At 38.8% G+C, this 13,828-nt stretch overlaps 1 protein-coding gene across 1 annotated transcript in view; it reads left to right on the forward strand.

Moving 5' to 3' along the window:
• Window positions 1-13,828, forward strand: part of LOC107599375 (plexin-A1-like) — a 247,168-nt gene that overhangs the window by 194,880 nt on the left and 38,460 nt on the right. Inside the window, exons 12-17 of the mRNA XM_016290954.1 lie at window positions 1,714-1,865; window positions 2,767-2,887; window positions 3,432-3,568; window positions 6,185-6,352; window positions 11,839-11,932; window positions 12,865-13,101. Coding sequence (XP_016146440.1) covers window positions 1,714-1,865; window positions 2,767-2,887; window positions 3,432-3,568; window positions 6,185-6,352; window positions 11,839-11,932; window positions 12,865-13,101 — 909 coding nt within the window. The remainder of the gene's footprint in view (window positions 1-1,713; window positions 1,866-2,766; window positions 2,888-3,431; window positions 3,569-6,184; window positions 6,353-11,838; window positions 11,933-12,864; window positions 13,102-13,828) is intronic.

The following is a 13,828-nucleotide window of genomic DNA, read 5'->3' on the forward strand; positions in this document are numbered from 1 at the left end:
ATATATATATATATATAATTTTTTTTTTTTTGTCGAAAAAAGGAGACCAAATATTATTGCAGATTATATGTGTTGCTCCAAATTATAATCGCAATGATTGTTGTCATTTGTGAAATTTATTTTTACATTTCAGGTATTGCATTTTCACCAATAAGCACAAATCATGTGGACTCATACACATGGTTTATTTTACCTCATCTAGTGTACTGATTTATTATAGGCTATTTATTATATAAATGAATATCAAAGACTTAGATATGCACTCTCTCTACTTTATGAAAACTGGTAAAAACAAACAAAAAATATTTTAACAATGAAATTCCTGATGGTAATTCCAATAATTCCAAATCACAATAATGTTTCTCTATTAAAACAACAGCGGTTGAGTAAGTGTATTTTTTCAGCAACCACAATTGCAAACACAATAGTCGAGATCTCATGACAGACATGAGACTGGCTGAATGACACTTTCTTTTAAGCTGAACTTCTGAATTGAAACTGAATTCAGATCATCGTCGGTGCTTCCGTAATGTAGAGCGAGCATGTGTGCATGCTTTCCAGATAAAAAAAAATTAAGTAAAACACTGGACAGAAAACGTATCCATTTAACACAGAAGCTCTGATTTGGGGATTTGAACTCTTGATATCTGTCAACCAAATACATGAAAGCTCGCCTAGTAGAGGCATGACCAGCAGTCCGCAATAATATTTTGTCTCCTTTTTTCGACAAAAATAAAAAGATATATATTTTGATATAGTTTTTTATAATTTTCTTTAATTTGGTTTGCTGTTTTATGGTCAGTTAAATCTTCTGCTCCATTTAATTTTTTTATTTTATACAATGCAGTGCACCAAAGTGAAAAACTTCCCAGAAAACTGTGTTGAATCTCTTTTCCTGCCATTCCAGTTCAAATTCTTCAGTGAGGCTGAGGCTGAGAATTTCATTGCAAATATTCTTATTTCACACTCGTTGAATGTATGGTTTGCTGTGCTGCATAATGTTCCACATAGGGGTCCCCCAAGGCTCCATTCTAGGCCCCCAGCCATTGTGGCAGTGATGCAGATGAGGGTCAGCGCCAGGTTTCTGTGGAGACCTTGTGGTCGGGAGATCAGGCATACAGAGTACCTGTAATTACCTCATGATGGCTGTTACAGGTCACCGTCCTGCTGTTACCACTGCACATCATTCACCATATTTGTTTTGTCATGCCACACCTGTCCTTGTTACGGAGAATAATCCGGCTAAATAAATCACATTATCCTACTGCCTTGTGCCATGCGGCTCTGAAGCGTGGATCCGGGAGCCTGGGTAATAAGTTTCAATTAGAGGATGGATGGAGGGGGGTTGGAGGGGGGTGTCTCACCAAGCCCAGCATTAGGGGCTTCTGCTCCCCTGTGCCGAGGGGTGATTTGTCTCCATTAAAATGCAAGGCGCCTGAGTTTGTGTTGGAACTGCAAGATTATAAGGAGCTACAGGGTTCAATGCCAAGACCTGTCCACTTACCAGAGATCCATTATATGGTCTACAGATATCAGAATGCAAAAGAAAATGTCCAGAGTATCTTTCTTTTCATACATTCCTGGTCCTGCTCTCTGTTCTTCTGACCCTCATGGCAAAAAGTCCAAAATGAAAATGTGGTTTGTTGTATTATAGTCAGTTAAATCTCCTTCTCCATCGCCAGTGAAACGGTCTCTATTTTGCTCATTTTACAGCTGTTTCCTGAGACCGGACCACGGCAAGGCGGAACCAGACTCACCATCACCGGAGAGAACCTGGGTCTGCAGTTTAGAGACATTATGACAGGCGTTCGGCTGGGAAAAGTACCATGTGTTCCTATTGAAGAGGAATACATTAGTGCGGAAAGGTGGGTGAAACATACAGTATTTTGGCTTCAATTTGTCCTGTTTTAATACTGTGAATCTGCTTTGAAACAATCGCTACTGTATAAAGCACTATAAAAAAACTGTGTGACGAGAGGGGTGGGGCCGAGAGCCGTGGGAACGGAGCGAGGCCGGTGGAGTAATTGATGATGAGCGACACCTGCACCACTCACCGGTCTCGAGTCCCACGGAGGAGCTCCGGAAGGATAAAAGGAGGAGTGACAACAGTGTTGGAGGAGAGAGGACCAGGCCTGGACTTCTCTCGACTTTCACTGTCGTCACTACTTTTATCCCTCCAGAGCTCCTCCGTGGGACTCGAGACCGGTGAGTGGTGCAGGTGTCGCTCATCATCAATTACTCCACCGGCCTCGCTCCGTTCCCACGGCTCTCTGCCCCGATCCCACTCATCACAAACTGACTTGACTTGATTAGCGCCATATTTAGTATTTGACAGAAATGGAAACGAGGCTGTGAGGAATAGAAATACAGTGCGCTTCGTGGATTCTACTATTGTCTAACCTGAATAAGGTCTATTATACTCTTACTTTTCACTGTATAATCTGTCAATCTCAACCCACAGAGTGCATTTTTAATACATGTTAGCTCTGGTTACTGATTATTCTTTCAGCATGTCCAGTTGTTCCATTTACCATATTTTACCACATCTAAATTAAGAATCCTTGCTGTGCAGAAATCAGTGTATAAAATGCATAAAAATGCCTGTAGATTATGTCTGGGCCGGATAATAAATCAGACACAGATTAATTATAGTAAAAATATTTACTTGCACTGTATCATATAAATCCGTCCATTCACCTTCCTCCTTAGCAGTGCTGTTAATCACAAACCCTAAAGAGGATTCCAATGTTTTTTTCTCTTCCACAGGATTGTGTGTCTGCTGAATGATGCCACAGGATACCGCGTGCAGGAAGCCCAGGTGGAGGTGTGCGTGAGAGACTGCCTGGCTGACTACAGAGCCCTCTCACCCAGGGCTTTCACCTTTGTGGTGAGTGTCTAAGGATCTGGAGACACTTAATCCTACAGATACATTCAGATCTTCCTGTCTTTTTGATAATTTAAATGCAAAATGGATGCATATAATTCCAAATGTCTTTTAAATAATTTAAATGCAAAATGGATGCATATAATTCCAAATGTGCGTAAAAATGCACTACTGTTCAAAAGTTGTTGATTTTTTTTCCTATTTATATTACTTTTATTCAGCAAGGATGCATTAAATTGACAAACTATTTCTATTTCGAATGAATGCTGTTCTTTTGATCAGCTTTGCCGTTTAAATTACATTTAAAAATATATTAAAATGAAAACTAAAGTTTTTTTTTTATAAATTGTGATGGTGGGTGAACAAAAGAGACTTCTTTTAAAAACGTTTAAAAATCTTGCCAACCCCAAATTGAATGTAAATATCATTATTGAATGAATTTCTACTTGCATAGAGTTTGTGGCCTTAAAGCTTTTACTAATAATGTATGAAATAAGATGACAATAACAAACAATGTGCTTCTTCAATATGTAATTTTTTTCCTTAGACGCCATACTTCACCCGTATCCAGCCCGCTCAGGGACCTCTTTCAGGAGGAACCAGAATCACCATTGAAGGAAACCATCTCAACGCTGGCAGCTCTGTGTTGGTCAACATTGGGCTTCACTCTTGTCACTTTAAAAAGTGAGCAATGATCTTCTTTATCTTTTAGTTTGTGCAATTGTTTAGCAGTTTATATCTCGCACTAACAATTCCCGAGAAGGAAACACTGAATTGTGAGATGTAAACTCATAATTTTGAGAAAAAAGTCACAATTACCTTTTCTATTTTTTATTCCGTGGTGGGGAAAAAAACAAACAAACTGATTTTCAAGATGTAAACTCAGAATTTAGAGAAGAAAAGTAAAAATTGCTAGATTTCAACTTGGAATTCTAAGGGGGAAAAATTTGAATTGTAAGCTGTAAACTCACAATTACTAGTTTATAACAATTACGAACAATTGAGAGACATAAGTCTTCTAACTCACAATTCTTAGAAGAACAGTCATAATTGTGAAATATAAACTTGCAATTGCTAGAAAAAAAAGGCAGAATTGTGAGAAGTCTCAATTACTTTTTTCACTTTTTTTTAATTCCGTAGCAGAAACAAGCTTTCAGAATCAAAAGCCCCAAACGATGAAAAAAGCATACAGTTGTCTGTTTGGCTGCCCTTCTGTCTGTCTTGTTATCGTTTTATCTCTCCATCTGTCTGGCTTTCTTTCCAACTTTGTGTTTGTGTCTGTCATATAGTTTCTGTTTGTTTGTTTGTTTATATGTTCTATAGGCTCTGTGCCAGTCATTTTGATGGTTAACCTGTTGGCTGTTTTGGTGTAGCATTTGCCAACGTACAGTCTCTACTTTCTTGTTAATGTGGTCCTTTTCTCTCTCTCGCTCTGTCTGCCAAGTTGTCTCCCTCTGTCTTTATCTGTATCCTTCCAAAAAGCTGTCTTCTGGCTTCTCACCTTAGCACGTCCACCTGTCATTCCGTCAGTCAAAACGCCCAGGCCCGTTTCTTTTTTAACCATCGGTGTGTATCTACAGCATAAAGAGACACTTTGAAGGCAAGAACATCAGCCACGTTATGGCACAGGCAGTCCCGGTCAATTTTGCGCTTCCGTTTGTGGACGGGGACAGTGAATGAGTATTCCTGCCGTCCACCTGTCTATCTGTAGCACCAGACCGCTCTGCATTGCAGCAGGGAATAAAAACATTGTCTCACTGCCAAGTCTCAGACATGAGAGAGGGAGAGAATGAGGATTACCGCGGTTCTCGCTGACTGAGACATCAGCTACACCTGGTCTCAGAGCCAGGGTTCACTTCAGAGAGAAAGTGCACTTCCTGTTATCCCATTGTGCGAGGGTGTTAAAGGGATAGTTCACTCAAAAATGAATGTTCTCTCATCATTTATTCACCCTCGCATCATTCCAAGCCTTTCTTCTGCGGAACATAAAAGGACAAGTTTTGAAGAACGTTCACGCTGCTCGCTTCAATGCTATTAAAATGGATGGAGATTAGGGCCATTCATTCCTCAAAAAGCCACAATTCAAGGGATTGTCTACCCAGAAATTTAAATTAAGAAATCGTTTACCCACCCACGTGTCATTCTAAACCTATAAGACAATCTTTCTTCTATAAAACACAAAAGGAGAAGTTTTGAAGAATGTTCACACTGTTGGCTTCAACACAGTGAAAGTGAATGGAGACTAGGGGATTTCATGCCCCAAAAATCCACAATTAATTAATTTTTCTTCTCTGAAGAACGTTGGGAAAACGGAGACGTTTCATCTTTTATGAAGAAAGAAAGTCATATAGTTTTGGAATGACATGAGGGTGAGAAAATTATGATTGATTTTTCATTTTGTTTTGTCCAAACTCTTCCCTTAAAGTATCATGAAAGTAGCACATACAACATATGCACTATGTTCTAAGCCTTTATAAGCCACCCCCCCCCAAAAAACAATATATGAGGAACAGACTAAAATTAAATTTAACTATTCACTGAAAGTCTTGTTTGATAGCTGTAGTCCCTGTTGCACTTGCATTGCATGGAAAGGGCAGCTTGGACATTTTGTGAAACATCTGCTTTCATGTTCTTCAGAAGAAACACTGTCAAACAAGTTTCAAAAGCCATGAGATCTTCGTTTTCGGGCCGAAACATCCCTTTCATATGCCCTGCTTCTTTTTTCTTTTTTGTGTGTGTTTTGTGTCTTCCATTCATAATATCCAGCGAATTCGTATTCAGATTTATTCTACATGTCTGTAATCCAAATGACATATTTAAAATGCAAAATCTCAAAAAAATATCCCAAAGCAATGATTGCATTTTGCACTTAATTCCGTTGAATGTCTGTATATTTTACCTTTGAGGAAATTTGTGGCTTATCCACTCCACAACTCTCTCTCTTTGCACTCTTTCATCATTTTTTTGTTTTTTTTTTGTTTGTGACAACCACCTTGTCAAAATATGTGCAGTCTTCAGAGGATTTCTGGGGTGTGCATCTTGAAAAGCGTTCCCATGGCAACGTGCTAAGGGGATGTGCATGGAGATTACAGTACAGGAGGAGAGAGTGAAGCAGGCTGAGAAAAACAGAGCCAAAGTGAAACCCATATGGTTGTTAACACAAATGATAGAGCTTCATCAAACATACTTAACTCTTACTGAGGACAGAATCTGTATCATGATGAAATATGAATGTGATGACATGCTTACACGGCTTAACACTTCAGTTGCTCTTTCTCTGCGCTTCCTCCATGACTGTAGGCGGAGCTCTAAAGAGATCGTGTGCATGACCCCGGCCGGCGTGAACGCGGGAAGCACTCCGGTTATGGTGGACATAGACTCAGCTGAGCTGAGGAACCCCGAGGTGAAGTTTAACTACACAGAGGACCCCACCATCCTGAAGATAGACCCGGTCTGGAGCATTGCTAGGTAGGCCACGCAACTGTTACATGGACCATTATTTGCAACATTGTGACTACAGAATAGAATGGAAACCTGACTAGAAGGTTTTTTTTGTAATTTTTTATTTTTTTTTGGAACCATGGCCTAGAGGTTTATGTGCACTAATACATTGAGCAGTAGGCAATCATGGAAGAAACACAAGCTTGTAATAAATTAATAATAAATTAAGCACACATCAAATTTATTTTAACTATATTGTAGATTCAATGCCTGTTTACACCAAAGATGATAACTGTAGCAATAACTAAAGTTTTAATAATCGTTCTAATTCTAGAAGAATAGGGATGTTCAGATCTCGAATATAAATATAATGGCACAGAGGAATGATATTTTTGTAATCACTTTCAAAACGGTTTGTGGTTTGTTTAAAATGTGGCTAAATGTGCTAGGTGTTTCACATGATCGACTTTAGTTGATTGCGGCCCAAAAATTGCTCACAGAAAAATATTATTTGTAGATAATTTGTACAATGGATCTAGACATGTCGATCCTCACCAGAAGGTATTTTAACATTTAAAAAATAGATACACTTCACCTTGTTGTTTTTTCGTAGTGGTTAGCATATGTGCTCCAACACATAGTGTTGTGATGCTCATGTGGTAGTCATGGGTTCAGAACTGGCCCACTTTGTGTCAAAGTACCCTTGTCATAATTTTCTGTCATCTTTCTACTTTCTATCTTAGCCCTCTGGGGTCCGAGGGTGTTTTGGGGCCCTGGAAAAGTTTTGACATGCCCTGATATTTGTGCTTTTTTCAGTTGCTTACAAACATTTTAATGTCTAAAGTTTAATAACACTGTAATCAGCACAAACTGGGCTACAATAATATGTGAGCAGCATGTATGTATGTGATTGTGTTTTTGAGAAAACAACGTTTATGCGTGCTTAGTGAAAAACTACAATTTTAAAGTCACTGAAATAAGGCCATAAAACAAATACAGGACATTTTGTTCACAAGACTTTTGAGAACTGGATCTTGAAGTCTAGAGTTTTTGCTTCAAAATTATGTGAAAATCATCTTACTCATTTACATAAAACAATATATTGATTTACATTTTCTAAGACACTTTTTGTGTAGAAATGCAAGGAGGCGTGAATGTGCATGCATAATGCTGTGATTCACACCTGAGAACACAAAGGCCCACATAATGAGCTGCATAATGAGCCTTTCAGTCAGGTGTGTGACAGAGGGAATTGCTACAAGAAAGAATGTAAGGAAAAAATTAATTTATATATTTTTGTTTGTAGTTTATTTAGAATACATATTACTATCACATAAAATAACTTGAGATTCACTTGCAGGTGCAGTTAAACCGTTTATTAGGAACAAAAAAATAAAAAACAACATGAGTCAAGATGTCATGGGTGCAATATCCAAAACAGCGGCAGGAAACTTGAACAACATTTTGAAGAGACTCATGGGAGTGTGTGCATCACATGTTCTTAGCTGTGGTCCAGGTTCCTGTGTGGGCAGGAATCTCAGAGCCTGTGGAACATGTCAACATCAGTCTCTGTTTTCCATGACCGAGTTGGCTGCTCTGCTTTGGCTCTCTTTGCAACAGGTTCTTTTTCACTGTTATTCTCACATCTAAAATAAAACAAAATCGAAACAAAGAACACAGTTACCACACAGCAAACATAGTTTACCATACAGCAAATGGAAATGGCAAAAATTGCAAAATTAAAAACGTGGCAAGTCCGTGAAATTTGGTACAACAAAGAAGTAATAAAAATCAATACGGAGCCATTTGTGTTAAACTTTCACTTGACACATGAGCAGAACTCATTAAGAGGTTGAAAAATGAGATTCTTTTAGGCATCGCTCCAGAGTCGCTCCCTTCACGCCATCAGACGTCAGCACCTGCGAGCAGAGCTGCTGTCAGGTGATGATTTTGCAGCTTTCCAGAGAGCAGGAGCGATTTGCACTAAAGCATGTCTTGGTCTGTCAGTGTCGAGGGGTGAAATAAAAACACAGAATCCATAGAAACACCATCAAGTGTCAGATGGGGCAGGCAGGATGGAGCACTTATCACCTGCAACTTCACTGCTGCTGCGGGTTATAGAGCGAGCTCTTTAAAAGCCTGTAGAAAAGAAGCTCTTAACACTCTCTCTCTCTCTCTCTCTCTCTCTCTCTCTCTCACTCCTTCTCTTTTTCTATCTCTCACTTTGTTATTTACCTTTGTGTGGTGTCAGCGGTACACTCTCGGAGAGCAAAAAAGTGAGAAATGTAAAGCTATAGAGCAAAGCTTTTGACTTTATGTAGTTAGTGGGTATCTGTGTATAACAATTTTTAAACAGTATTTGAATGATTGCTGATGTTTCAGCCTGCTTATTATGTTCCTAGTCTCATGTAGCCAGACCTGTGACTAAACAGAATAAGGTCTGGTTCACATTACGGCTTAATATCAGCAAAATAATAATAATAATAATCCTGTCTTTGAAAGAAAGAGGTTGTTTAAACATCAGCTCCGCCCACAGTGATGTATTTAATTTGGCACAAAATGGTATAATATATATGTATTGTGTTGTAAGACACATGCGTATGTAGTACTGTGAAAAAAGAATAATTTTTTATACATATTTATATATTTTATTTTACTGTATTTTACTGTTCTGTAATATTGTTTCTCGTCTTTATATATATATATATATATATATATATATATTGCATTACTCATCTTTACGTTGGCATAATATTTAAAAGATATATTGAAAAAATGTAAATTACAATATATTACATAATTTTTTTGCTTAATTTTTCATATATTTACAATACTGTGAAATATATAAAATGTTAGTTGAGTTTGACTGAAGAAATTCCTGGAAAGAGTCAGGAGTCGGTTATGTCACGACACACGCATACTCACAACCGTGTGTCTGTGTGATTGTGTTTTGTTGCTGACCCAGGCCACTACAGTTAAGTGTGTGCACTCTCTGTTGAGCCCTGCTTTGAACGGGGCCATTATCCCCCAGGAGTGTGTACCATGGTACTTTCCCCCCCTTCATCTGCCTCTGAAAAACAAATGCACACACACAGGGATCAAAGCAATACCGGAAATGACTGCGCCTGTGCAGAAGTCGCCCCTAGCTTGAACAGACCTAACTGGAACCCAAAAGTTGTGGCCCTAGAGCCTGTTAGTGTGCGCCGAGTGAATCTATTGATTTGAGCTGAAAATGCCCTTCAGGACCACGGCACAGCAGGTGTCACAGAGGCAAACAAGCAGAGACATCAGCGGTGGTACGGTGTGAGACTCAAACTCACAGACCGCCTGTGTCAACAAGCTTGTGAACACAAGACGTCGGTGTAGGGAAATACAGAACCCGAGGCAAATTAGTATCTTAAAAATGATTTTGTGTTCGATCAGCCAAAAAAAACAGAAGCCGAAGGTACATATAGCATCATCAAACAAAGACGGATGCCAAGAGACCAAAAGTTAGGACAAGCAAGAAACAAGTCAGGCCCAAAACTAGCTATGCTAGTACATTATAGACGCAAACATACACAAACAGACTCTTAATGAACTATAATATCACTTAATATAACCTTTGCTGAGTAATTTAACTGAAATTAGTTAAACTGATGAAATTTTCAGCTAGCACATCTGGTTTAATGTCGTTTGAAGGTAACACTATTGTCCTCTTGAGTACTGAGGTTGGTTGCTGCCACAGTAGTACAATAAGAGGGCTGCTAACTTGCAATACATAAAGTGTACAGTTGCATACTTTCAAGCACTGTGACTGGAATGAGATATCTTCTCAGATAGTGGTGGGCAGAGGATCTGTTTGTAAGCAGGGTGTCCTTTCTCTTGTTCCCTGAAGCTTGTAGCTGAGTTAAGAGGGATTTTTCACTGAGACAGACAGAGACATAGAAAGTGGAGAGACTGAAAGAACTCCACACATATAGTGTGCTGTGGACGAGCAGGTCTCCAAACACCTGGTAAGACAAACCGAGCTGTATTTCCAATTGAAACGAACAGAGTTAAAGGGCTTGTCTCTTACTCAAAGGCCCAATCCCAATTCTGTTTTATTCCCCTTCCCCTACTCCTCCGCCTACCCCTTCCCCTTGTCCCTTGAAACAGTGTCAAGGTGTAGGGGTGAAAATATTCCCCTAAAAATTGGGACACCACTACTATACGTCACATGAAACTTGTCAACGCTGCCCCACGACTTTTATTAATAACAGTTTAAATACTGAATCGCTACATTATATTTTCCAGCAACGAGAGGATAAAATCGCTGTTTTTGAAGTAAACTCTAAAAAGAGAAACGCACAGATGAGCATACACGCAACTTTCATCTCTCTCTCTCTCTCTCTCTCTCTCTCTCGCTCTCTCGAATTGGCAATATTTGAGAAAAGGGTTTAGCAATTTCTAATTATTGGGGGTACTATCCCCCCTCAATGTTTACAGTGGTTATCGCCCTGATCAGACATGAAAATATGTTGTGGCACTATCAGTGCAGTCTATAATGATATGACGTTAGTTAGCAAATATTAGCGATTTTTTTGCAAACATTTCTTTGAGTAACATGACCGTAAATATGAACTCACGATTGAATGTAACAAAACAAATGATTACTTTTCGTTAAAATCTTTATTAATGCCAGAAATGCTTACATTTATGTGTCTTTTTGTTCGCTCGGGCAGCCATGTTGCTGAGATAATTCATACCCCTTCGTTTGAAGTGTGGTCCTGAAAAATCTTCGTTTGAAGGGCTATCTAGGCCTACCCCTACCCCTCCAACCAAAAGAGAATTGAGACACCCCTACCCCTTCACGTGAACGCGCGAAACGGAGGGGTAGGGGAAAGGGGAAGGGCTAAGGGGTAGAATTGGGATTGGGCTTAAATAGCCAGTAGCATTTTGTTTACATCACAGCCTGGCAAAATTACACTTAAAATACCACAATTGATGGTTAAGGAAATAAATAAAATTAGCATTAGCAATTTGCTACTTGCTATTGCTAAAAAGAGGCACGTACATTTGAGGGAGGAACATTCTCAGCCTAGATGTAGATTTTTACCCAAATAAAATCTCTCATTTAAAAGTATTTTTGGTTAGAAATGAAATTATTTTAAGTGTACTAGCGTATAGTTAGCCTTGAAGCTAACAGAAGCTGACTGAAAGCTATAAAACTCTTTTTGATTTGATGGGCTCTCCAAATATCACCTAATCTCAGCCTCTGTTACGACTTATGAAATGGGTGCCGCATATGTAGCGGTAGAATGTCTTTAAACACCAGGCTCTTCACGAAAATCCTTTTTGTGTCTCATCACCAAAAGTGATTATGGGATATATTACCTCTGCTCTGTTTTGCCTCCCTTTGGGAGGAAAAGCTTGATAGACTGATATTTCTTCATATTTCAAGGCCAAGTGTTGAGCTAGATTGTATGATTGGGTTGTTGTGTGAGATCTGTACCCATCATGCTGCGATGATGACTTCCTGTTTCTCTTCCCAGCGGTGGGACTCTGCTGACGATCAGCGGCACCAACCTGGCCACCATTAAAGAACCCAAGATCCGTGCCAAGTACGGCTCTGCAGAGTCTTTCCATGTAAGTATTCCGTTTCCTTGTCCTTTCCTGATTTCTTCACTTTCCACGTCTCTGGGCTCTTCCGTACTTTTTACTAATGTTCATTTCACAAAAGCTTCCACATGTTCTCCTGCCGCTGTGTTGCTTAAAGGACTCTGTAACAGCGACACACAATCCTAACCAGCATTTTTATCGCGAGAAAGGTCACTGAAGTATCTTGTGTCGCTCTGTTATTTTCTTTTTATACATTTCTTTTCCTCACAGTCTCAGTGTTTATCATAATCGCATTAAAATGTTTTAATGTAACATTAGAATTATCTGACGTGCCTTCTGCTGTCACAGTACATAATTTGTGTCCCATTTAATTGTAATTAGGGTCAATCAATTAAATATTGTAATCAAATTATTTACACAAAATATGTAATGCAGATAATGTTTTGCATTTAAATTATCACATTTATTTATTTATTTATTCATTTACCCTGAGAATGACCAAAGATAGAAATAATTTAAATACATTACATTACTTTGCAGATAAATAAGACATTCAAAAGAAAGTGGTTCTAAAAATGAACAACAACAACACAATATTATTATTATTATTAATAATAATAAATGTTTATTATTTAAGTAGTCAGTCAAATATTAGAATTAAATAAATTGCACATTTTATGTAATGCAAATAATGTAATGCATTTAAATTATATAATTTATGTATTTAGGAAGTACATGTATTTATATATTTATTTTTATAATTTTCTTTTTGTTGTTGTTTATTTGTCAATGTATATCGTTTTCATATAATTATGATTATTTCTTATTATTAAAAAAATATAATGTATACTTAATTTTTATAAGTAAATGATTACGTTTATTTGACACTCGACATAATAAATGTTGTTTTAAAAAAAGATTTATTCAGTTTTGTCTCCCTGTTTTCCTATTCTACTCAGAACTGCACGGTTTTCAACAACTCCATTATGGTCTGTCTGGCCCCGTCGCTGGCAGATTCAGATAGAGGCTTTGCTGAGACTGGCAGCGGACCGGATGAGATCGGCTTCTACATGGATAACGTCCACGCCCTTGTGGTCGTCAACGAGAGCTTCAGCTACTACCCAGACCCCGTCTTTGAACCCCTCAGTCCCACAGGCATTCTGGAGCTCAAACCAACATCTCCCCTCATCCTGAAGGTGCACATCTCTTGCTTCAAGTGGTTGATGGATCTGTGGTTATTGATGTGAGGTTTATGTGGCCAATTTGAGTTTGCGTCATTTGCTGATCATGTTGCCACTTATTCTGCCCATATTTTCCTTTCCTGAATAAAAGCTGCAGAAGGACACTGCACAATAGCTACAGTAATAACTAAGTACGAATCTGTCTTCTCCATACGTACCACTTCTTCTTCATCCCTTGGTTCATAAACATCAAAATGCTGATCTCAGACACCGGCTGGTTTCTTCTGTAATGAAAGCTTCTCTTTTCTTTAAACCAACCTCGAGAGTTGAAGCATGTTGGGTGATATTTCTTTGTTAAATGGAAATTTATTAACGAAACCTTTTTACGTAATGCCCGATCCCCTGCCTGGCTTATTGGGGGGGGGGACGGTGCATTAGTAAAGTGAGGGAAAATACGAAAATGCAATTTGGTGAAATAATCAGGGATATTCTGGAGATGCATCACATTCTCCACGCAATTAATTTCTCATCTAATTTGATCTGGGGTTGGCGGCATGGATGAGATGAGAGAGAGAGGGAGCGGAATTTGCATTAAAGAGCGTCGTGCCGTGGCCACGCTGAACCCTGAGGGGGGGGGGGGGGGACTAGGGGGGTGTTGGTGCTTTGCTGTTATTCATCAACATTTCTCTTTCCTGTTCTTTCTGTCTATGTGGCCGCAGAGTATTCCGACCTTTATCTTCCT

The sequence above is a fragment of the Sinocyclocheilus grahami genome, unplaced genomic scaffold (genome assembly GCF_001515645.1).
Source record: "Sinocyclocheilus grahami isolate Dianchi unplaced genomic scaffold, SAMN03320097.WGS_v1.1 scaffold13.1, whole genome shotgun sequence".
NCBI lineage: Eukaryota > Metazoa > Chordata > Actinopteri > Cypriniformes > Cyprinidae > Sinocyclocheilus > Sinocyclocheilus grahami.